Source organism: Meleagris gallopavo, chromosome 3 (genome assembly GCF_905368555.1).
Source record: "Meleagris gallopavo chromosome 3, MGAL_WU_HG_1.1, whole genome shotgun sequence".
Classification (NCBI taxonomy): Eukaryota; Metazoa; Chordata; class Aves; order Galliformes; family Phasianidae; genus Meleagris; species Meleagris gallopavo.
The window spans coordinates 9,986,993-10,011,296 of NC_139406.1; the positions used below are offsets into that span (position 1 = coordinate 9,986,993).

At 40.8% G+C, this 24,304-nt stretch overlaps 1 protein-coding gene across 6 annotated transcripts; it reads right to left on the reverse strand.

Moving 5' to 3' along the window:
* Nucleotides 1-1,344: 1,344 nt before the first annotated feature.
* On the reverse strand, nucleotides 1,345-23,651 carry LOC104910105 (synaptonemal complex protein 2-like). Of its 6 annotated transcripts, none has more exons than XM_031552752.2 (31): nucleotides 23,515-23,651; nucleotides 22,534-22,558; nucleotides 21,961-22,046; nucleotides 21,755-21,843; nucleotides 21,525-21,559; nucleotides 20,620-20,762; nucleotides 20,086-20,138; nucleotides 19,695-19,740; nucleotides 18,815-18,907; nucleotides 18,668-18,728; nucleotides 17,756-17,904; nucleotides 16,931-16,991; nucleotides 16,039-16,157; nucleotides 15,483-15,558; nucleotides 15,278-15,323; nucleotides 14,715-14,760; nucleotides 14,274-14,335; nucleotides 13,213-13,261; nucleotides 12,757-12,812; nucleotides 11,843-11,994; nucleotides 11,631-11,680; nucleotides 10,869-10,965; nucleotides 10,122-10,213; nucleotides 9,903-9,966; nucleotides 7,741-7,872; nucleotides 7,128-7,249; nucleotides 6,184-6,278; nucleotides 5,159-5,258; nucleotides 5,023-5,081; nucleotides 4,534-4,603; nucleotides 1,345-4,002 (listed from the first exon to the last, which is right to left on the reverse strand). In XM_031552752.2, the coding sequence occupies exons 1-31, from the start codon at nucleotides 23,647-23,649 to the stop codon at nucleotides 3,943-3,945; spliced, it is 2,523 nt and encodes an 840-aa protein (XP_031408612.2). In that variant the 5' UTR covers nucleotides 23,650-23,651; the 3' UTR covers nucleotides 1,345-3,942. The 6 variants fall into 6 exon arrangements, 5 of the variants coding, with proteins under 5 accessions (XP_031408612.2, XP_085076330.1, XP_031408608.2 ...); XM_085220204.1 differs by having other exon boundaries at nucleotides 10,869-10,962; nucleotides 15,278-15,389; XM_031552748.2 differs by having other exon boundaries at nucleotides 15,278-15,389.
* Between the last annotated feature and the right edge of the window lie 653 nt (nucleotides 23,652-24,304).

Genomic DNA, 24,304 nt, shown 5'->3' on the forward strand with positions numbered 1-24,304 from the left:
CAGACCTAAAGACTCACAGATATGATTCCCTTGGTTAGGTGTCAGCATCACCTACACAGGATCCGTGAAAGATCAAACATTGCACCAAACTGTCCTGCAGCAATTTTTCCACCAGTCGTTCATCATCTGCATTGCAGTTTGGTAAGTAGACATTCAGGAAAATAACTGTAACAAAAACAGTGTTGGCAACAAGTTCTGAAATCTCTTCTACACCAAAACAAGCCAGTCAATGAAACTAGGTGACCCATCCTTCCCATAAATACATCAAAACCCCCAAATACACAACTTTTCCATAGCTGTAATGCACTGCAAGGAATCATAATTGCTAAGAAAGGAGGGCTGTTCTCAAAATGACACTGGGGGATTATGCTTATCCATCTCTAAGACTTCTGGATAACTTACAAATTCAGATGTGGCACCCACAGAAATGCCACACACACTGCATCTATTCTGACCTAACATTATATTTAGCTATCAAAACAATTTACACAATTTTTATCTTGCAAGGTATTGTAGATGAGACCTCTTAAATCTTCACACTCAGCCCCACTACCTGCAGAAACTTATCTATCAAACAAAGCCAGCATGTGAATAACTTGCTTGTTCAAGGCTCATATTTTCTGGCCAGGTCATCTGATTCTCAGATTGATTCTAACTTCACCTCTCTCAGTTTTCTGCTACCAAGTCTCAACTGAAAACAATCTCAAAAATATATAATATTTCACATTGAAAGCACAGAGGGTAATGCACAAACCCTGGCCCTGCAGTTTTGGGCTCACAACAGGGCATATGTATGTGCAGAAGGAGTGAGAAGCAAAACAAAAAGAGAGAAAGCTATTGAGTTTGGTTTGCCAGTTTTGGATATTAGCAGCCCTCTAGGAAATGAAGAGGTAGAAAATGAGCTTTTGGAAGGTCCTTCCATGAACCCCAGAAGGACAGGAAAGAAATCAGGCTGCTGCTGTGCACCCAGCTTTGCAGGGCTTTCCTTAACCAACTGGCTATTGGGAATATTTTCTTGACTCTTGCTCACAATACATGAAAGTCAGCCTACGTGACAAGGAAGGGTTCTATTGCTGCATTTGCTTTCACTACTCAAACATGTGCACCACTTTTGTGGAAACAGCCACGGGGCAGGGCAAGCTGACCACAGGCAGGGCAAGAATGGGTACACAGTTCCTGGTCACTGCGTCTGTGTATTCTAGTTATAGGAGACACCCTGTCACAGTGCCATACAGCTTCCTGCAATGGGCTGCACAAGCCCTCCAGACCTCGGATGGCCCATTTCACTACTGTAAAGCATGCAGACAAACAAGAACTTGGCCCAGCATCACTCCCCAAAAGATACACCAGGGTCTTTAATAGAGTTTATTATTAAGCTGATCAAGAACTTAAGAAGCATGAAGCAGTTGTCCTGAACACACACTTTCTCTCTCCAAGTTTTTTCTCTGGGTACCAATGCCTTCACACATCTTCAGCACCCATGGGTGAAACCCATCTTTGTTGTCCTCGCTCAGAAGAACAGGATGAAAATTGAACTTTATCTACTTCCAACAGAAGGGAGGAAGAAGAAAAAAAAAAAGTAACTTACTCAGTAATACTTACAAGAGCACCACTGAGCTGATGAAAAGCTCAGAAGAAATCAAAACAAACAACAACAGAAAAAAAAAAAAGAGTCAGCAAACAACTCTTTTGTGGGAAACTTTAGGGTAACTTGCACAAGGCCGTTTTGCAACACATTACCTGCAGAAGCCAAGTGGACTTCAGACCTTCAAGGGACTTCAGCTACCAAACTGACCCAACAGCACAGGAAATGGTGCAAGATGGGCTGTCCAAACACAGGAGGCCATTCCTGACCCAGATGTTGTCTATACTTGTACATACTGCTGGCACAGATGTGAAGACCACTGGGAAAGACCAAACCACCTCCCAGCTCAGGCAGTTCACAGCTTGCCAGGCTTAACTTGCTATGCTGCTCAATAGATAACACATTTTATATGAAAGGATAGAAAAGAAGTGCAGGGGAAAGGGTCATCTAAGCTACATGGCAGCTCTATCCCCTCTCCCATCCTACCCTGTCAGGGAAAGCTGCCTTTTGGGGTCCAGTAAAACAATTAAAAGCAATAAAAGTTATTGTTGCATACGTGCTTCAGTGAAAGAGGATGTTTTCTCCTTTATTCAAACCACCTGAACTGCTCAACACACCTCCCAAACTTTTTACTGACAGATTACACAAGGATTCAACAAGAAATACATTATGCAGCAGTTTTATTCCTCTATGTGCCCTACCACAGATAATTACATGAGAAACATGCCTATTTTTAGGGTCATAAGTGATGTGAAAATGGTATTCTATCACCATCCACCAACAGTGGGGAGACGTAGCAAAACAGAACTTGCAACATCTACTCCCTTGTGCTCACAAAACTTAAGTGCTTGGCTGCTCTAACCTGGAGAGCAAGTAAAACCACCAAAAATGATCTCGGAAACGAATGGCCATCCATTGCTATCATTATTTGAGGGGGGAAAGAAAAAAAAAAAAGGATCCCTAAGTGAGGAGAGCCCTCACGACTCACTATGATTCCCGTGTCAAACCTTCTCTTTGGGCAACAAACATGGTGTTGAAGGAGGTGAACAAGCCTAAGCCAGCCATGACAACATCTGTCCTAAAGGACCTGACACTGCCCAAGGTCACAGGTTACAAAAGCAGAGTTTCAGTGACTGCTGCAAAGACCCTGCAGAGCAGCAGAAGGATGCAACATAGTCAGGAAACCAGGGACAGCCCTCAAAGAAATACAGGCAAGCCAGCAGTCACAAAATAGCAGCTCCAGTCTTTCACACATTACAAATGGCAGAAGGCAGACCAGTGGTACTGGATCTGTAGGAAGGGCAGGAGTGAATAAGTCTTTGCTTTTAAATCAACTTGGAAAGAAAGAACCAGCCACCTCTTGATATGAATGGAAATGCAGCCTTATCTCACACCAGCCCAGGAATACTTCAGCAAAAGGAAAAAGCACTACACTTTCAGGAAGTGTTTCAGCAATAGCAGCTATAGATTTTCACTGTTCTCAATTCAGGTATGATACTGCAGCCTTTCTGAGAGGGAGCAGGCTCAGCTACCTGAAGGCTTTCAGTGATGAAACAGCCCTGGCAGAGCTGGACTTTTGCCATGCAGGTACAACATGTGCAGGGGAGATTCCCCTGACTCTAACTCACCCGGCAATATGAGGTCTGTTTTACAAGGCAAGTAGGTAGAAACAGAGCTTGGAACCACTCCACATTCCCACACATTCATTAAGATGCAGCAGCACGAGTGAAGTTTGTCACAAGCTGCATTTAATGCTGTGAAGAGCAACCGCAATTTAGGAAACCAACTTGTTGAAAGAGAGAATGATGTTAAATAGCATAGTTTATCTGCTGTTCATTTTCAAGAGACCTTTGGTGTTACTTATCTAATTCTAACATTAGCTTCCAGGAGAGTACAAAGTACAGCAAGCTATAATTACTGGTTTTAGAAATACTTTCTCTAGTTTCACTTGCCTTTATGCCTGCAATGCTCCAGGTTTCTTGCCCTTTAGTCTGCAGAATGCCACCAGGCACATGGCCAACATCCAGTAGATCCCTTCATGCTTTCTTCTCTGCAGTCCAGAGCCGAGTGGCCAATGTGCATCAGTTTGTTGGCTGAGTCATTATTACTTAGTTCATTTTCTATTTCTTTGGTATTTAATGAGCCTATCTTACAGTTTTGCAGGAACAACGTTTTAGACACAGGTCAAAATGGAACAATTCAACCAGCATATACTATTCTTAAACAAAACAACAAAAAATCATTACCAATGTTATTTTCTCTCTCCTCATTTTTCTTTCCATTTAAAATAGATTAACATCTCCTTCACAAGACCATCTTATCTGCATTTTCAAACACTCCAGTGAATCAGAGGGCTGCTAGTCAGAAGGAACAACAAACACACCATTCTCTACTGCACTCTTCATTGAGACATTGTGCTGTAGGGGAGAAAAAAAGGTAAGAAAAACATTCCAAGAAGTTTATACACATTTTTATGTTGTGCAAGATAAGAAAGTTGCAGAGAGCTAAGAGTACTTAAATTCAACTTTTAGTTCCCTAATACCTATACCTAGCCTGGAATAAGGTGCTGCAGGATGAGCAGCTCCCGTGATGCAATTGTAACCTCTTCATTAATTCCTCATGTGCTTGCTGCTCTTCCAGTCCCTTAACTAGGGGCAATTCTGTACCCCCATATTCTGATTGTTCAGTGCTCATAAAGGAAAATTCTCCCTAACTAGCTACAAGGATCCCTAAGAACACCAAAACAACCCATGGACAAAGGAATCCCTCAGGTATGTACCAAGGAGAAGTATCACCACATGATGGTCTTTGTCCTTCTCCCTTAAGCAAGTGATTTTTGGCCACTTCGCTTTCCCTCCCATCTCCCCAATTAAAACAATCATAACAAAACCAATAGGAACCTTCTCAGCACAATTTAACACTCAGCTTTAAACAGAAATGGCACTTACTGCGGTGTTGACAATTGTACTGGCAAAACTCTCAGCTGTCTCACCCAGGGCTGAATCAACAGACTGAATTCTGTGGGGAAAGTTAGCTGAGATGAGTTGGTTTGTTAGGCACCTATTGCTTACAGATAAAACAGTGATATTTAACAATAAAAAACAAAATTTAAGATTATCCTTTTTGCAGCTTTGTGCCCAGCACTGGTATCACCAGCATTTTTTTTTTTTTTTCAAATTTTTTTTAAACACAGAAGTATCACCTCCTTTGATCCCTGTATAGAGATGATGTGCATCCCAGACCTCAACCTTTCCAAGTGCATGCCCATCATGCACAACTTCCCATGCAGAATCCCTCACTGAGTCCTAGCACCAGTTTAAAGTCCTCATGGGCTGCAAAGACTCTGTCAGTGAGCACCAAGTGGAGGTGCCACACCACCTTCAGGCTAACTTCAATCACCAGAGGACCTGTGAGTTGTCCACCTGGTAAGTGCATACCTTTGCTTCTGCTGGTTGCAGAAAGAATTCAGTTTGTGCAACTGTGCGTTCCAGAAGTCCTAAGAAGTGCCCAAAGAAAACCCCATTAATTTGGAAGGGACACTCTAGGAGCTGGCACAAGAGGAGTACTACACACCACTGCATCCTTCTCCATGTTCCTCAAGATCTGAGTATCTTTCTCAAGGCTGGCAAGCTCCTCCACAACAATCTTCTTGAAGGCTTCCAGCTTGTTCAGTCTAGTGATAGAAAACAGAGACAGGTTCAACACTTCAGGGTGTAGGAGAGCAAAGCTGTGGACACCCCATGCTCCGCCTTCAGCACAGAATCCACCTATAGTCAGACACTAATGTCCTTGCTGAAACTAGCAGAGAAGGTTTGCTCTCAGAGCACACAAATAGCTGTACCACACCAATTCAGAGGCTTGGTTAGCTACATGCTGGTCCTGGGGCTCAGCACAGAGCATACAGCAGAGCACAGAGGGAAATCATTAAACAAAGGATCTTATTTTATACTATACTTAACCTCACTCCCACAAAGCATAGCAGATACAGAGGTTTGATAGGCTTACATGTAACTTCAGTCATGTCTTTATTTTGCTTATAGCAAATTCATAAGTGTTGTACCCAGTTATGAATGCATGTCCCATCTGAGAAATCTGTCAATGCAGAAAGCAGACAAACCCCATTGGGCAACTGCCTCAAAGTCCTTTAGCAGCTTTTTTTTTTTTTTTAAGCAGAGACAATTTACAGAAATGGCTGTATAACAAAGCATGAAAAAATAACCCCCCTTAGTACTTCTTCCCCACTTCTTCAAATGAATCAGCCTGCCTCCTTTATTCACTCTCTTGAAACATCACAAGAGAAGCTACTAAGTCCAAAATCCTTGTTATACAGATCTATGAACAGTGATGACAAAAAGAAGTCAATAGCGTCAGTAATTTCTAATTCAAGCATTCTTTGCACTGAAATCAACCGACTCCTATACCTCTACAAGAGAAGAGCAACGAAGCCATGCTTCTGAAACTCTCTTTACAGAAAAGGCACACAACCCACTTGGCCTTAAAAACCATAGAGGTCAGGTCCTCTTAAAAAGAAGCATTTCTTTGTAATAAATCAGAGTTTGCATGGAGCTGAAGATACTTCCATTCAGCAGACACTTCACCTGCACTCATGAATCTCTTTCAGCAGAGCAGAAACATTCTTCTCAGAAGTCTTCAGCGTGTTCTGTGCAGACATCTCCATCTCTTTGTACCTGGACTGACCACAGACACACCATTAGGAGCAGGCATGTGGTACAACCCCAAACCTAAAAACCGAGTTTACAAAACATTTCCATGAACACACACTGACATAATTTTTAAAAGTACCAAAACTCCATAATTGCTGCCTGGTACAAAGTGTCAATCCCGTATAAACCTGATAGGATGAGAGCCTGGTTTGTTTAAAGCTTTATAACAAGATTTTCTGATAGCATCCTCTCATACTAGACTTGGGTTTATGCCATCATTACTCATTAAAGCTAAGTTGACAGTAAAAGTAGGTCCCCCACGCTGCATCTCAACTATGTCCATACTGTGAGTGAACCAACAACATGCAGCACACATTATTCACTGAGAAACCACCACCTCTGCAAACCACTGATCTGGGAGATACAAATACACCCTTGTGGATCTACCAGTGTTTCAGTGTCTAGATACAGTCTGCATTGCTTTTTATTTTTCATTATGAGAAACCTATGGAGTTTTTGCGCTGAGCTTAAGAGCTCTGTGCTCTAAAACAAAGCTTTTCTATTTCTGATATTCGCCCATGAGGACAACTATTTATATCCCCGAGTTAGGCACACTGCAACTATTTTGAGTTTTTCTGGAACTTTGATTCTTTTCCTCAAACAAGAGCATTCAAAGTGCCTTTAAAAAAAAAAAAAACATTTATTTTCCAGCACAGAAATGAGAAAAAGGAAGAACCTGATTAAAATTTCCTTTATTTACTCCTTACCCTTCCTGTAGCACTTCTGAGAGTGCAGGGGCTACTGAAAGAGCTTCAGGATAACAGACACCACAGCCGAAACACCACCCAAGGCATACATGTTAAGAAAGTGCAAGTTACCCAGAACAGTTGCTTTAGCTGGTTGGTAAAACTTTCAAATACAGCAATCACTCCTGCATCACCAATATCTTCATGCTGTATCTTGGAAAGAAAGGCAGTACTCACATCAACCGTTTCCTGATCTACAAGAAAGCATGATGCCTGGTCAGTACCACACTGGGGGGCCTTAATGGGAAACAAACCCATGCGATACTGCAGGGAGATGTAAACAACAACTTCATTATCGCAGAGCAGCATATTTACAGATAACGATGCAAGATGACAGAGGTCAGTTATCCAATAACTGCAGTTTGTTTGTCCATTATTGGTATGTTTTCTATAAAAGAAATTATTTTTAATAACTCTTGACAATCACTATTCAGAAAGATTAGAAAACACTACTACCTGACTAGATGGTGGTTAGGAACCCCAGATTTCCTTACTCACATTTCCAAATATGTGGCATCCAACAAGCAAACCATAAGACAGGCCTTCTTCTACACTGACTTTTGGAGAGGATATCCTTCCTCCACATCTGTCTCCCCCCTGAAGCTTTCACATGACTCTGATGTCTACCAATAAAAAAAGCTGAAAGCATTTCAATACTTCACCGTAGGTGCCAATTTGGCTTTACCTCTTTTGATCTCCTCTTTCTTCTCAACTGAGTTCAAAAGCTTCTTTGGTTTAAAGGGTGACTCAGAGGACAAGTGCTTTGTTTCCGAACTGAAAAACCTGGGCTTCTTCACAACAGTGCCACTTAATGCATCTAGGAGAAGAGGAGAGGTTTCAGTTCTCCTGTTCTTTACCAGGAGGCACATAGCCGTGCCTACCAGATACACAAGCAAAAAGCACTACTGGAATTACCAATACTGCAGAAAAGCAGGCAACTTCATTTTAGTGTGTGACATCACGCTTTCCCAGGACAGAACACCAGACTCTACCAGCAAGTCTTCTCCCCTTAGAAAAGCTGTCAACCAGACTGTACTATGCAGCTAACTAGAAAACTACTGTATTTCTATCTCAGAGATTATTTCTTGTCTCACTATTCTGGCCAAGAAAAACTCTTCTCCATCCCAAGCTCACAAACTGGTTATGCTCAATTGTTTCTAAGCAATTCCATCTGCTACTTTAAAAATTAAAAAATACATAAATAAATAATAAATACAAAGAGAGAAAGACTGAACATCCATAACAGCTGCTTCTTCCAGATCTTCAAAACCTTGCTGTACAATTGCTTTTAGCCTAAAAATACCCTTGGGAACACAGCAAGAAGAGGCAACCTGTATTTAAGTCAAACTTGCACATTCTGTGTAAGGGGTGACTTTTTTTCTGCATTTCTCTGAGCTCAGTGAGGTGCCTGTGGTTGAGCCTCCACAGGGCAAAGATTAGGAAGGTGGTGGAGCCCAGGATGAGGGGACAGTGAGGTCATGAGGAGCATGCTGCAGCAGCACAGGGTAGGTTTAGGCTTCATGGAGTATGTGATCAGGTGCAATCACAGACCACACCTGACATTTCTGAACAGAACCCTACTTCTGCCTTTATATAGCATCAGCTTTTCTCCCACCATAACACTGTGCAGTAAGCAATGATCAGTGATTCAGAGGTTATGTTCCCCCAAACTAGAGGCATTGACACAGTGCAGATATAATCTGCAAGTGCTACACAGATAGCAGACATATTGACATATGAACACAGCCGCCCCACGAGAGAGAGTGCTTTTTGTCCCAAGTCTGCACTTCAGTGACTCGGGTCATATTCCCAACCATAAAACCTTAAAACCGTTGTTCTCAGAGTTGCATCAACAGTAATAGGATGAAGACAGCCTGTTGCTGCTTGACTTCCATGAAGCTTGGTTGCTTCCAAAAACAAAGACATCGTGCAGCAGTTTTGAGTCTGTGCAAGTTCAGTTGCACTTCAAGTCCTTACATGCCCCTGTTACCTAAGAAAGCTACAACTTTAGTAAGCATCAGTGCATGTCACCATTTACCAAGCGCTTCATAATCACCACCTACGTCTATATTATTAAGTGGAAAGAAAGTCAACAGCTTTCTGAAATGCATCACCTGTTTTTAAATTACAGTTGCACTGCACCTCCAAATCATTAGATTTGGGTTTATTCTTTTGCTTATTTCATATATTTACTCTCAGGTTACTAGTTGGTAAGTCTCCAAGCTCTGACTAGCTATACTACTAGTTCCCCTGCAATCAAAGTAAGGATTTAAAAGTTAAAGAGTCATCTAGATTGGAAAAGACCTTCAAGAGTTAGTGATTGTTACAGTTGGAAAGATTAGCATGGTGGAAAGGCAATACGGGAGTGGAATGGCAAAAGGACAAACAGGAAAGGAATGCTCACCTGTCTCTGAAGATCTAGGCTCGCGGAGAAAAACTCCACAAGAGAGGGATCTCCAACATCTCCAAGTAGCAGTCAGCACTTAAATGGGGTCTAAGAGAGGTGGAGCCAGGCTCTACCCCTTCTGGTCACACGGGTGAATTGCCTTCACCCTGTGCTCCCAGGGCTGACTCAGTCCCTTCCCCAGGTGATCAATCAGTGGTTCAGGCCATGATTCAGTTGTTCCCATACACTAATGAATTTAGGAATTTATATAAAAAGCATCTTGCCATAGCCTACCACAATACTGAAAACATAGAAATTGAAACTATTTCCTGTGCAAAAAAGACATCCCTTAAATATCAAAAAACCTCAGTGCTTATTGGCTTTTGAAAGAAATTGACAACTCCTTTAACATCCCTTTCTGCCTTTTAACCAGTTCGCCCATAGTATTGAGACCAACATACCCGAGTCCTTCCGCTTAAAGCTTTCTTCTTCTCTTGTCTCTTCACCAGACACATTGCGAAACTTCTAAAGGAGAGATGGTAAAGAAAATAAGGTAGCACCCAGGAGACAAGCAAGCTGCCAGGGGCTGCAGATGAAGCAAAATAACACAATACATGGATGGCCTGCAGATCAGAAGCAGGCTGAGGGCAGGTTGGGAGAACAAGCACCGCATACAGAACCTGTGTCACCTCCTCCTCCACACCAGAGTGCTCCTCCATAGACACATCCAATGGCTGCCATGTGCCTTTGGGCTCCTCTGATGGCACGTCACCTGTGTGAGAAGGTAGCCAAAGGATTCAGCCACTCCTGTATGCAACCAGATTCACCATGATGTGTGAACAACACCATCCATACTTCATGGGCGAAGCTCATAAAAGCTGTATCTTTACCATGCATCTTTACCATGAGCATCATTTGTTTTACAGCATACATGAACTACCATTAGAGTAATATATATTTTTTTAAAAGTTTATCAGCACTGCAGAATAGAGAAGAAAGCTCAGCTTGAAATACAAGCCACAGTCTGTGTTCAGTACTTGCTTTCCAACACGGAAGAAAATGCCAATTCTTTTGTACTGATATCCACACTATTTTTTTTTTCCCTAAAGTTTTAAAATATAATGCTTGAGGGAAGCTATCTGCTTTTTTTCTTCCAAGAAACAATACTTGGGCACTTAAGTACAGGTAGCAGAGCAGTCTGGATAGAGTAAGGTAGCACAAACACAGCATATCCTTTCCCCAGAAACCAGATCAACAGCCCCAACTGCTGCTCTCTTTGCTCAAGGGACTCCATCTACCAACAATAGCAAGGCCTTGCAGTCACTACAGGAAGTATTACGAGGCGGAACATTTGAGGAAAATGTGAAGAAAAGAAGCAAAACAAAGTACTTTGATACTACACTAGACATCATTGTAAAGAGAAATACCAGCAAGATCCACTGTAGGTAAATCAACACTCTTAGAGGTAGATGTGTGTTTTTTCCTTGATGCTTTCATTTCATCTTTTTGTCTTGCTGCTCCCTGCTAAAACAAAACCAAGTCTTAGTACGTATTTTCTTTAAACAGTACAAATAGTCTTTTTGGAGTGGATTGATTGTGAACATTTATAAGAGCAGAAACCTCAAAGTGTATGTAACACAAACTGATAGCTCTCTTCAATGCTGTGCCCTGAATTTATTTGCATGCTAAAGTTCTGCATTTAGCCAGTAGAGCTGTATAGTAGATCAAGTTTTTCAGCAGCAGAATCAAAGCATTTTCAGTCAAGAGAAAATAGAAAAGATTTCCAGGCAAAGATTAAAACTTTCAGTGCAGCTTCAAGTTCTAGAGACTTTTCCCATATTTGCTGTGTAGGAACACTTCCAAACCCTTCCAAAACATTTGAGACACAGTACCTAACTGCTGGGCACTAGAACAGCCTGGCATTGCTCAACTGTGTTTTATTCTGCTTTATGTATGTCTGGTCCACTTGCTGCCTGTCAATAGAACTCATGGCTAGCTTTTCAGAAGCTATAGCTGGAAGCAAAGAACTCGTATCCTCAGCCTCTAGCAGCCCAACAGCATCAGCAATATCTAACTGGCATTTGTTCACTGGAACGCTTGAGAAGATGATTCCAACATATTGGCTCCCACTCACTTGCTCACATCTTGCACTGATACTGTTTCTAAATCTATGCATGACATCTCCTCACCTCTTCCATCTGGTTTTCATTGCTGCTGCTTGGAGATGACACTGGAAGTACTGTGGGGAGAAAGTTTTACCTGGTTACCAGCAATACAACTGGGAGCCATCTCCATTGGTTTGCACCACGGCTAAAAACACCAGAAAGAAAAGGAATCCTCCTCCACACTTCCTCACCTGTAGTATTACCTGCTCACCATGCATGATGTGAACCAAGCCTACCTTTTAATTTTCTTCTCACTCTGCGCCTTTTTCGGGTGTAGCTGAGAGATTTTGGCAGTAGCTCTTTCTGCGAGTTGAGGATCCAGCTTTTCTCACTCTCACTGTTGCTTGTTTTTTCATTATTGCTTTCAGAGAAGAGATGCTTCCTGTAACTAAGATGAAAGACACCATTAGGAGTCCTGTTCAGCCAGCTTCTTTCTGCCCCTCCCCAGAAAGCTCACCAGCCATTCTTTTCCTCTAAAAAAAATTACTTCATTTCTTCCTCCCCACAATGCAATACCTGAAGCATTTCAAGCTGCATAAAAACACTAGGGCCAGACACTTGCCTTTTGCTAGTACAGGGCTTAGAGCATCTTCCTGCTTCCCCTCACAGCTAAACAGCAACAGCAGGGCATGCTATGATACCAGCAAGCTATTCATGTACAGCCACTACTAGTTCATTTATCAATTGCACTATTAACAAATTAAATAAACAGTACTTCATCAATTACAAAAACACACAGATTAATAGTAAGATAAATTCATCATTAGAACTCAACATTTCTATTGTCAGTTTTCCCTTCTTTGTCTGGTTTCTAGAAGTAACAATTTGTGAATATCCAAAATTTAGCACCTAAATGAAAGGCAGAAGGCTTCAATATTTTCTAAGGGTAAATCAGTTTGAGAGCTCAAGTGTTATTGTAACCAAAGAAGGCAAGAGTAAGTTTTCTCTTTAGTAATTCACACATTTTCAGATTCTCTTTAAATGCTGCTACTAGTGACATCCAACATTTGCAGATGCTATGAGAGCTAAGTAAGGAACTACTGTTTTGGAAACATACCATAGCCTTCTTAATCTTAACTCTCAGCAGTTTAACTAAGGCAATGAACTGCTCTTACAACAAACAAGCATTTCATGGATGGCGCTCCTGTACCTCTGATTTTGTGAATAGTTTTTCTTCATGAAAACCTTCTCTTTGGCTTCAGCAACCTAATAAGAAAAAAACCAAACACACGCATGCTTGTCTTAAAGTTTACTTATTCTGTAAAATAATCTCCAAAATTAGAGCACTTCTACCCAGATGGGAGTTTGGATGGAGCTGTCAGGACATCAGGCAGTGTACCACATAGCAAGATTGCGTGCTGACACCCAGTGGTAGCAGAGAGGACTGGATGGTATCCAGTTTGTAGCAGAAATTCTCCCCACTCCTGAAAACCATTCCTTAAGTATAACACTAAAGAGAAATACAATCTGCTTGCTTTGCTATGTGAGCATGCCCACCTTGCTGCACACCTGTGATCAAATGTATTCCCCCACTATAAGTCCCTGCTCTCTGGTAGTTGCTGAACCACGAGCTCAGAACAGACCCTAAAAGCTGCCTCAGTTTTACCTTCTCATGACTTGCAGAGTCTGAGACCTCAAAGTCATAGCAGTCCTTCCTGCAAGAGAACACAGCATGGCAGGCTGCCATGAGCAGTCACCCAAAGGCACTGAGAAGTACTGAGGGAGGGGGAAATAAACTATGAGTGTTTACTATTTAACAAAGTTCATAATTAAGTGTCATATACTTAAATAGTGTTCTCACAGTCTCTACTATAAATAAGTTCATAAATACATATAAATTCATTCCTTAGCACATGGCAGGAGAAAGTCATGAACGAAAGATGAGTTCAAAAGCATTAAAGAAAAATTAAAAAAAAAAAAAAAACACATTTTCAAGTCATAGAATGGCCTGGGTTGAAAAGGACCACAATGATCATCGAGTTTCACCCCCAACATTTAATTCTCCTTTGGGAGTTTTAATTTAAACATTTATTCCCTAATCACTTTTCTTATTTAGTTTTTGTGCCCTTAATTACTTAAAATGAAGGGTATTTTTCCTTTCTTTCACCAAATAACAACTACTTTAAAAAGTCCTACAACTAGCTCTCAACACATAGCATACTCTCCTTTTCTCACAAGTAAAAGGACGAAAAGTTAAAAAAAAAATAATCATACCCTTCTTAGTAAGACTTCTTACTAGAAAGAAATGCTCATTTTCAGATGAAGCACTAGAGGGAGCAGAATGATTGCACTTAAATCACATCTCCATTCCAGCCTGATACTGTTATTCCTGTTTTCTAAAGTGGAGCACCAAGGTACTTAATTTTAAAACACAGACTATGCAGTGATGTTGACATTCTGTGCTTAAGTTTTCCATTTCTATCTACAATCAATCAAAAAAAAAAATCATCCAAGCATGTCTTATAAGCTAAGAATCACAATTAGACCAGGACACACAAAGCCAAACACAACCAAAACCACAGCATGGAGAAAAAGCCATCTCAGAGCTCCAGGACATGAGATACAAAACAACTGGGACCCTGTTATGACAGCCATGTTCCATTATTGCAGCTATGAGATAAAACCACCTGGGATACCAGACCCCCCCCCCATGTGCTTGCACCATACCTGCCTCCAGTCTTCTGCTTGACCAAACCTTTTGTTCTGGTTCTCTTTTCCAAGGTACCAACCTTGTAAAAAGGAAAGTGTCATGGGATCAAAAGCTGTCATATGCAAAGTCATGTATTCAACCTAAAGTCTGATAAAAACAGGGGTAAGGAAAATCAGGAAACAACAGTCTTCCTATCACAACAGTCTAGCTGTAGCTATATAGTTCATTCCTACCAGGAAGGATGGGAGTTCTGATGCTGGAATCAGGGGGACAGGGCATTGAGGGTATAAAAGAAATAGTTTAGAAGCTTTGAACTCATTGTGCAGGGTTAAGTATGACAAAAAACCTCTGAACTTTCAGTTTAAATATATATATTTCATAAACCTGGAAGAAAGACCACCAGAACACCTCATCTTTTGCCTCAGTCTTCACTCAGGTGAGTATCAAGGAAAATGTACCTTGGGCATTGACGCTTCCGTAAGTTTCTCTTCTGATGGCTTCTCACTGTGGATGATACATGAGCAAACACAGTTCTGAGGGATAGCGTTTTAAAGCCCAGATAGCCCATTCATGAAGTATTAAGAGGAAAGGAACTTGTACCAATAAGCCTTGAAGCAGTGCATTAGCATGTGATTGGGAGGAAAGCTCTTCTATAGAAGAGCAACTTGTTAACTATAACACTGTCCTTCACAGCTCTGAAGAACGGGATCAGTAACACCAAGGCGGACACAATTTCACATCATCTTCCACAAAAAACCATGGTCCTTACTACAAACAGCTGATGAACTGAGCATGCAACAGAATCTAAGCTATCTGTAATACAGGTGTACACTTATACTGCATTTTAGTTACATTAGGCATGAGAGGTAGCATCACCTTGCTAACCAGGGTAGTAAAGCAGTTTATTTTTTTTCATTTCATAACTGATGAAACAAACCTCATAATCACATGCACTTAAGCCCAAGATAAGGGGAGGGAAAAAAAAAAAGCCAGCACCTTCCAGCTTCCAAAAGATACTTACCTAGACTTCATATCCATCCTTGGAGATTGAGTTTTGGACTTGTTTGCTGAAGGAGACAAGGAAACTTCACTCTCTGGAGCTACTAGTAAATGTTTTTGTTTGCCTGCTTTCTCTGGAAAGTCCACAAAAGCAGAACCTTCACCATGTCACCCAGGTGACACTTAACTGGGTCACGCTTAAGGAACTGAAGAGAGCCATGCCTGACCTGAGCCTTGGTCAGCTTCGTCCAGGCCAGATTGCTGGTTCACTGCACTCATGGCGACATCAGAGTTAGACGTTTTCTGCTTGGAGGCATGAAACCAGCAACAGAGCACATTTATGACTAATAAAAAATGGGGTTTTCTCAGGTTTTTTTTGTTTGTTTGTTTTACAAGATCAGAATTTCAGTGCCAGCCTGTGGCAGTAATAGCTACGTGATCATCGCTAGTCACATACAATAAGTCTTTGAGTTATATTTGAGTGATACTATAAGCACCACACAGATCATTCCACCATCATCCTGAAAGGCAGGGAAGTTGTGGGTTGGTGTTTTTTGTTTTTTTTTTTCCTGTTGTTTTGTTTTTAAAGCATTTGGCCAATATTTCAGATCTGGGAACAAGTATTTAGGCTGACTTCCCACTGATATGGGAAAGGTGGAGTTTAAAAATAGGTAAGTTCTGAGTACAAACCAGGTTTCTTGGAAAGAAGGTTTTAACTACACTTGTTAAAAACTGGAGAAGAAAAAGGAGACAGGACTGCTTCACCATACACCAAACACTCACTGCTACAGTGCCCACTAACTGCTCGTTGTGTTGTGAGATCAAGTTTTCTGCTATGGATTCCATGTTTTCAAAGTTTTCAGGATCTTTCTTCTTCTGTAGATCACTGGACTGAGATGTCACTGCAGAACAACAATCTGGATGAGAATATCTTCATGACATTTAAATACATACACCTCTCTGTTCTTGAGCACATACGCAGAAGTGTAACAGTACCAACTATTAGACAAACATCAAGATCACACTTAGTAAAACATTAAAAAACCCTAAATTACCAAGAGCAGAATGGAAATGCTCAATAAATCAGCATCTTGAGCCTATCCCTAATCACATATGAAAATTACTGCAATTACTGCCTTAACCCTTCACTCTGCAACACATGGCACAACCTCTCCTACCCAACTGAAGCACCAGACTTCCACCATCTATTTCACTGTCAGATTCTCCAAAAGGCACTACAAAGGTTGTTTATCTACAGACAAACTACATTCTACCCTTTGTACTGCTTGATTGCTTTGAGTAGGGCCCATCTTGTACCTAAGTACATTATTCAAGGTGAACATTGATGAAAGAGCTTCCTCACCTGTGCCTTCAGCATTTGGAGGACATCCATTAGAGCTTACTTTGGGTTATAAATGGAGAGAAATGGGAAGGACTACTGAAGGAATTGCTGTCCCATATTTACAGCTAGCTCTTTTGGATATTCGTCTGAAGAAAACTGAAACATGCTGTAGCTGCCAGTGCACAGATCCAGTCTCCATGAGCTGTTTCCCTGCCTTTTTTTTTTCCCTTCTAAATGTGGCTAATTGCAAGCAGTAGACTCTGAGTAAAAATACTCATTTTGAAACTGAACAACTTAAATTCCGTAAAATAAAATAGTGACAAAAGGGATCACCTTCTTCACTCTGCCTGGTTTGCTTCTCATTGTGGATGGACTCCTCTTCACCCATGTTTGCCTGTTAGCATGAAGGAATTGCACGTGAAACGACATTAAAGTAGAATCCTTTATCTAATTCAGTTAGCTACTTCATAGCATAATTAACATCTGTTAATCACCAGCAGCAAATTATTGGATGCTAGCCAAGCTGACCGTTTGGAAATGTCTCATCCCTGCCACTATACTATGACTATTTATTCTGACATAAAGATTTTCTGTAGATCTCATGGTCTGCAGATGAATTGAATGTATTAGAAGTATCAAACTGGTAAATAATCAAAAGAAAAACATCCTCCTATGTTCTTCCATTATCTTATAATAAAAGTGAGCTTCAAAAAAACCCTCTACTGTTTAGATTAAAAGCAGTATCTACAAAGTCAGTCTATGTCCTGTAGTTCTTCTTTTCACCAACTTGTGTCAGTTTGTTCAACTTGTGACGAAGTAAATGTGAGAACTTGTTGACAGTTCAGTTCAAGTAAGGCAATTAAATGCAACAGGCTTTATCTCTTCAAAAAACTCAGCAGAAGTAATCCTATCAATCAACTGATTAATAAGGCAGTTTAACCTTTCCAACTTCTAAAGCATAAATTAGAATCCCTAGAAGTTTTTTTCCTATTTATTTCAGGCCAAAGTTAAGAATAGCCATATTCAGTGCCACAAAGTCTCAAGGGGAAGAATATTACATAAACAGGTAGGAAAAAAGCCACTTGATGTTTTCATCAATCATATATCAATAAAACACAGTTTTGTAAAGAAAAAAGAATCCTAATGCTAAGAGCTTACCATCATTTTTTCATCTCCAAGGACTTTTCTAAGTATACTAAATATTTCATACTCAGCACTGAAATGTAACTTGATTTTTGTTGCTTCTGTTTTGTTAAGAGTAGCAGGTATCTTCATGTAAATTTTGACTATCTTTTCTCCACCATCCTCTGTAGGAAAAGCAAAAGTCAGATCTCTTTTAGACCAAAACATTCAGTCTATCATCCTAAATACTTTTTTTTTTTTTTTTTTTAATTTTTTAGCAGTGTCTTTCACACCTTGCCCATGGCATTTCCATCCACTTCTTTCTCAGTGGGTCCAGGTGGTTATGCATCCATTATTCTTATAGCTACATATGAGCTCCCTCAATACATCCTGATCAGGTGCAAGGAACAACCTGCTTCCTTCACCATCTCAGCAACTTACAGATCCTTAATGCAAGCAGGGTCTTGCAATTCATGCCAAATGGAAAGCATAGTACACGAACAACATAGGCAAACCTTTCTTCCTTCTCTACTTCCACTGCAGGATACAACATGGAAGAGTCACCTACACACACAGTAGCCTGGTGAGGCTCAGAGAAGCACTGGTGACAGGCATTCAGTCACTGTTTTGGTTCTGCTTTTAATGGCAATGTAGCTGTTCCCCAGGCATCATTCAGAAAATTAATTTCTGTAGAGCCTGATGTAGCAGTGAAATTGTTCATGCACACCAGTCAGTCAACCACTGTGAAAGGCCACTGAAAACCCAATCTTCAACATAAGCACAAGACACAAATCGGTATAGGGAGTGCTGGTGCAAAGTGATCAAATTACTCAGCATAGAGAAGGGAAGGCATCACCATCACCAAAGAATTCCCATATTTTACATTGGCTCTCTTTGGCTTGCAGACTTGTGGACAAACAGAAGGTATGGCAAGTGGCCAAGTCTTACCCTTCAGACTGTAGCAGCTGACTGCTTCTTTCTGTAGCCTTACAGAGTCCCAAAGAACACCCTAGAGAACCAAAACCAACACATCAGCAATAGAACATCCACCTGCTGCATTAGGCTAACTCAGGGTTGCCAGGGCTTTATGATTACCTCAGTACTGTCTATGTAAAAAGTCACACTGTGACTGCCAGTGTTGAAGTCAATCCAGAACTTGTCCAGCTTCTCATCTGATGGCTTCTTCACCTGGGAAAACATGGCAGTAGTGTTGTCACTTCCTCTGATATATCATTCTCAGTTTTCTTTAACAAAATGAAATTGGAAAAAAAAGTTGCCCTACATATACACCTATGTATACCTCCCAGAAAATTAACTTGGAATCAAGCTGTGAGTTGCAAGCCTACCATTCATCTAGTCATACCCAACAAGTCAGAACAGGGCTGTACATCAGCTAAGTGAAAGGAAATACCTCATGCAAATGCCTGCGTTTGGCATCAAGTAAAGACTCTGAAGCCTTCTGGATCTCTGAGCACAAGATAAGTCAAAGCAGCAGTACCAGCTTTCAACAAAGCACTTTAGTGACTTTGTTTTGTTTTGGTACAACTGTCAGGAACAGTGCCACAAATATGTACACTTACTTGAAGACTTAGAAAGCAATCTGGAGAATTTATAACCGCAACTATGACCTCTCCTACATGGGCATCAAGTTGATCTCGTTTTCTGGCAGTCTGGAAAGAGCCCTGCCAGAGGAATCAGAGTCCTTCTGATGCATTTTAGATCTCTTTTCAGTCATCACCATGAAAAGAAGTGCTGCCTCTGTCATTTGGCTGACACAAAAGCAAAGTCAGCAGCAGTAAGTTAGGAGTTGGTTGACAAACAAGCAAACTTTTGAACTAGAATGGAAAGTTACATGTCGTACTCTGGAAAATTGAGTTCTTTAATAAAAAAAAATAAATCAGATGAAGAAACATACTCTGCACAAAGAACTGCAGTAGCACTGTAGCTAATGCAACCCAGCATTACTATCTCTTACCTGGCTCACGTCAGCAAAAGCAGACAGGCAAGGAAATGAATAGACTCTGGAAGAAAAGCAGACTTCATATGATACATTCAACATCAGTCAAAACATAACTTGCTGAAAGCTGAAGTCGTTAAGATTGGCTACTAATTTTACTGTTCAAAAAAAAAATTTGATAACTTTCAAGAAGTTTAGAGAAGCTTAGGGGAAAAAGAAAGTGATACCTCATGAATTTCAGCTTTCAAAAGAACCACTATTAGAATGAATAAAATCCTTTCCTTAAGAACAACTTAATTATTCATGCCTGTGATGCAAGTCATTTTTGTGGAACATAACACAAAGTTAACAACTTTTCCCCAACAGTTTTCAAATGCATTGCAGTTTAGTTTCCTGATTCACAGCTTACCTTCTTTTATCCCCAAGCCTTTCATTTAACTGGTTAAGAAATTTCCTGCAGTCCTTCAAGACAAATAACATTTTATTAAAAAATAAAAATAATAATAATAATAATCAGGCTGTGTTTCCTTTGGAAAAAGTGATACGTTATTGGAGATCTATAGCCTCTATTCCAGTTAAAAGCTTTAACTCGTTGGTGTGTGGCAACAGAGGCCACTTGCAAAAAGAAACTCAGGTTGCTACTAAGGGTTCAACCCAATATAACCAGTTATATAAGTAAGTAATATAAGTAAGTATATAATTAAGTATAACCAGTTAGCCTCTGAACATAAACCATACAAGTAAGCACTTCAGAAAGAAGAGATCTTCTCTTTTATGTTTGTCAGGCTAGAAAGAAATACCTTCCACAAATAACTAAGTAATTTCATATTTATAAAATCAGTTCTTTGGGAATATCTTCCAAGGACATCCTGACTGAACTCAAACAAAACCAGCCCCTATACAGTCTTGTCAAATATGCTGTTTTCAAAATAAGAACCCTCACCGTCTCAAATTCTTTATCCTTGATCTCTTTGAAAGCTTCAGCAAGATACTTATCTTCAAACCAGTGGTTAACAAGGTCATCTCTCCATTTTTTTATCGTTAACCTACAGAGTGCTTCTGAAAGGGCAACCTGAAGGTCGTAATCTACATGGCAAACATAAGCACAGGATAAATATATTCCCCCCCAGCAACACAGAGGATCAGTACTGCTACTTTTACACTAACACTCTATAAATTGATTTCTCAGCTCTATTTGGGTTTACCCAGGCAAATGGTAGTCAGGCAGCCAAGGGCAGTAACCCTTGTAAACGTGGGCACCCTCCCTGCTCAGGTAGCAAGGATGCCAGTAGCTATTGCACATTGCACACACAGCTGCACTGGGAGATGTTCTTGCTTTCCAGGGAGAGAATGAGAGTAAACCCTTGTTGCCACCACACTTTTATCATGGCACATGCAATGTGACTCAGTCACTGCCCCAGAAGTGTTGTGACTAGGGGAAAACTAAATGAAGATTTGACTTGAGAGGTAATAAAACTCCTTTAACTGCAGTTTGTTCACATAGAGATCTGTGGTTAAGTTTTGGCTGTGTTGTTTTTGGGGTTTTTTGTTTTGTTTTGTTTAAGAATAACCGCAAGTACACTTCGTAATTACCTTCAGCATTACATTTCTACATATTTCATATTAGATTTTCCTATTAGTTAATAAGAATCACTAACACTAGTTAGAAAAACCACAATTGTTGCATCTAGTCATTTTTTATAGACTTCTTAAAATACCATCAGATCTTCCTCCCCTAAAACCAACCACCTACAAGGAAATAATTTAAATCATAATCCAGCTGCAGTAAATAAGCAAATGAAGGCAGAGAACCCTTGCTTCTAAGAATAACCACTAAGTTCTTCTTACCACCAGCCTCCAGCATTGTTTTTGCAAGATCCTTCCTGAAAGAACAGAACACAACAAGATCTGAAACACTGAAATGAGACTAAATAGAAGTATAAACTTCATGAAAAAGATCATGCATGAAACAGAATAGTAAGCTCAGTAACTTCATCTGCACCCATGCAGCCAGAGTGTACTGCAGCCCAACTGAATGCCACCTTCCCTGCAACAGCAATGGCTGGAGAAACACTTACGTAAGGAAACACACCTCCTCCGACAGCGGGAGTTTCTTTCTGCCCTCACGTGGGACACTGTCAAGTATAGAGTTGAGAGTCCTCAAAGCCTTTCTCCCCCAACAGAGGATGGAGCAGGGACAGAAAGAAGCCAGTTAGATGTTTCACACCTTTTTATTCAGTCACACACATTCACCTGGGTTCTCTTCTCAACACATGGGCCTTACCTCCTGCCGCAGGGCACAGCAAATGCTTGCCTCTGTCACCAGACGCCCTAGCTCAGGCAGAAACAAGTTCACCAACTGCTTCTTCCCTACAAAAAGAGTTTGCAAGGCTACAGTTAGCAACGAGCATAACATCTGCATAAAAGATAAGTGAAACAACATCAGTTTGCAGTGTTTTTTTGAAGAAATTAAACTGCCCCAGTCACAGATTCAACTTTAAGCAGAGCTTATGGGGTGCTGTTACCACACTGGTCTGCAAAGGGATGACATGAGGGTTGGCATCCTTTCAGCAGGACTACTTGCTGAGCAAAATACTTGATGATGGCCGTTTAAACAAGGTACCACAGTTAGTATGGTTAGTATAAGAAAAATTTAAAAAAAAAAAAGTGTTTTGTGCTCTGGTATATATGCTAATCAACATGAACTGGAAGGACACGAGGAGGAGATTTTAAAGTATGTTACAGGGAGGAGGAGGAGGAAGAGAGTAGAGTGAATAGATTTCAAATAATATTAAGAAACATGCTCCTGAGGCTGAGATTCAGAAGACATAGGAATGGAAAAATAACAAATACTGACCTTCATTACTGCACTTGCAAATCACCTAATGGAAGAAGTAAGGGAAGTTTTCATTAACATACAGCAACTCAAGAACAGCAGTAGCCAAAGTGCCTCAGTGCTTATGTCCCTGCCATCACACCTCTCAGGGGCTGAAATGGCCTAAAACATTGCTGCACCCACATCCATTAAAGCACTGCCAACTAGGACAGCTGCCACATATGGTCACTCAGCATCTTAGAGAGCAACGAAGGAGCAGGGCACCCACTCCCCCAGGGCATTCAGCAGCACCCTCTGATTCTTGCAAAAACCCACATCACAGCATGTTCTGGTGCACATATGGGCACCCTTGCATTACAACACTAGTTATGTTTACACACTTCAACTACAAGTATTGCTGCAGGCAACACTTGAAGAGTGTTGGAGTCACTTGGAAAAAAAAAATGCTAAGAAAAAAAAAAAAACAAAACAGATAACAAAAAGAAACACAGAACCATCACCTCATCCTCCACAGTGAAAACATACAGAAAAAAAATGGGCCAGAAAGACAAAGGCATCAAATTGACAAATAATTTACCTATGGAGCCTTTTTGTATAATTTCAAGAAGGAACAAGAAGGTCTGATTTTGCTTCAATATATTTTACCATCTCCAGCTAGGCTGATGCCTGCACACACACACACACACACACACACACACACACACACACACACACGTAGTTCACACACATACCCAAGAGTGTGTGTGCAGACAGTGAGATCTGGAGCATTTTCCTTATTGGAATACAAGTGCTACAGTAAGTTTAAAGTTATGAATACTGTAAACAAGAACTAAATGACAGATCAGTCTTCATGGGTAAATCATTTGTTTTAAATAGCACAGGGACAAACAGCCAGAACCACCTCAGCAAAAGCATTCACACTTGATAGAAAACTATTTGTGAATGATGGCTATCTTATACAATAAAGACAGCCCTTCTACTCCCTTTAGTACATGCACATACCAATGCAGAGTCAAAGAAGTCTTCTAGAAGCACCATCAAAAAACTATTTTCAGTTGGGTCAATGAGGATCACAAACGTTCTCGCTCTTTCAAACCAAGCTACCATGTAAAAATTAAGAGAATCAGTGAAAGCCATTCAAGACAAGCTAGTAAACCTTACACTACATGTATCTGCAGCAAAAGTTACACACACAGAACTGCTCTCAACTCCAGCATTTCACAGCTCTGTACTGTGTTAAAAGCCACGTGCTGCAAAGGAGCTGAGTTTTGTTCGCCACCTGCACACACTGCCACTCTCACAGCACTCAGCAGCACTTGTACCACTTTTCCTCCCCATACTCTCCTCCTTTGTGGTCACAAAGCAACTGCCCTTGGTGCCTGAGACACCCTTGTCATGCTGCTCTGCAGCATCACAGCTGCTACAAAATTACCTGCTCCAAATGTTCTGGAATTAAAATAACACCTAAGAGATTTTCCAAGCTTTTGCATGTTACAAATATATGCTAGCCAAAATACTGATCAGCATCACACACCTAGGAGTAGCTACAAATCTATGCATCTCTGGAGGTACAGAGCTCAGACAAGCAAGAATTGGTTAACGTTCTACCTGGAAAGAAATTTTGAGCTACCATATCCTTAAAAAGCTTCCCTGCAAAGCATTGGTACAGTGAGTTGGGCTGAGGACTCCTGGGCACAACCCTGCTAACAGAGCCTATCAGAGCCTGGCATCACTAATCTCAAACACAGGTGCCTTTCTTCTGCTACAACTGATGCCAGCTGAAAGCAGCACT

What these genes read in the sequence shown, in the direction of transcription:
- LOC104910105 (XM_031552748.2), bottom strand. Translation starts at nt 23,649, where the DNA reads ATGGCTTTCACTGATTCTCTTAATTTTTACATGGTAGCTTGGTTTGAA. An exon ending in AACTATTCACAAAATCAGAG is followed by an intron (nt 11,995 to 12,756) that starts GTACAGGAGCGC and finishes CTTTCATCTTAG; the next exon opens with TTACAGGAAGCATCTCTTCT. An exon ending in AGTGAGAAGAAAATTAAAAG is followed by an intron (nt 11,681 to 11,842) that starts GTAGGCTTGGTT and finishes TTCTCCCCACAG; the next exon opens with TACTTCCAGTGTCATCTCCA.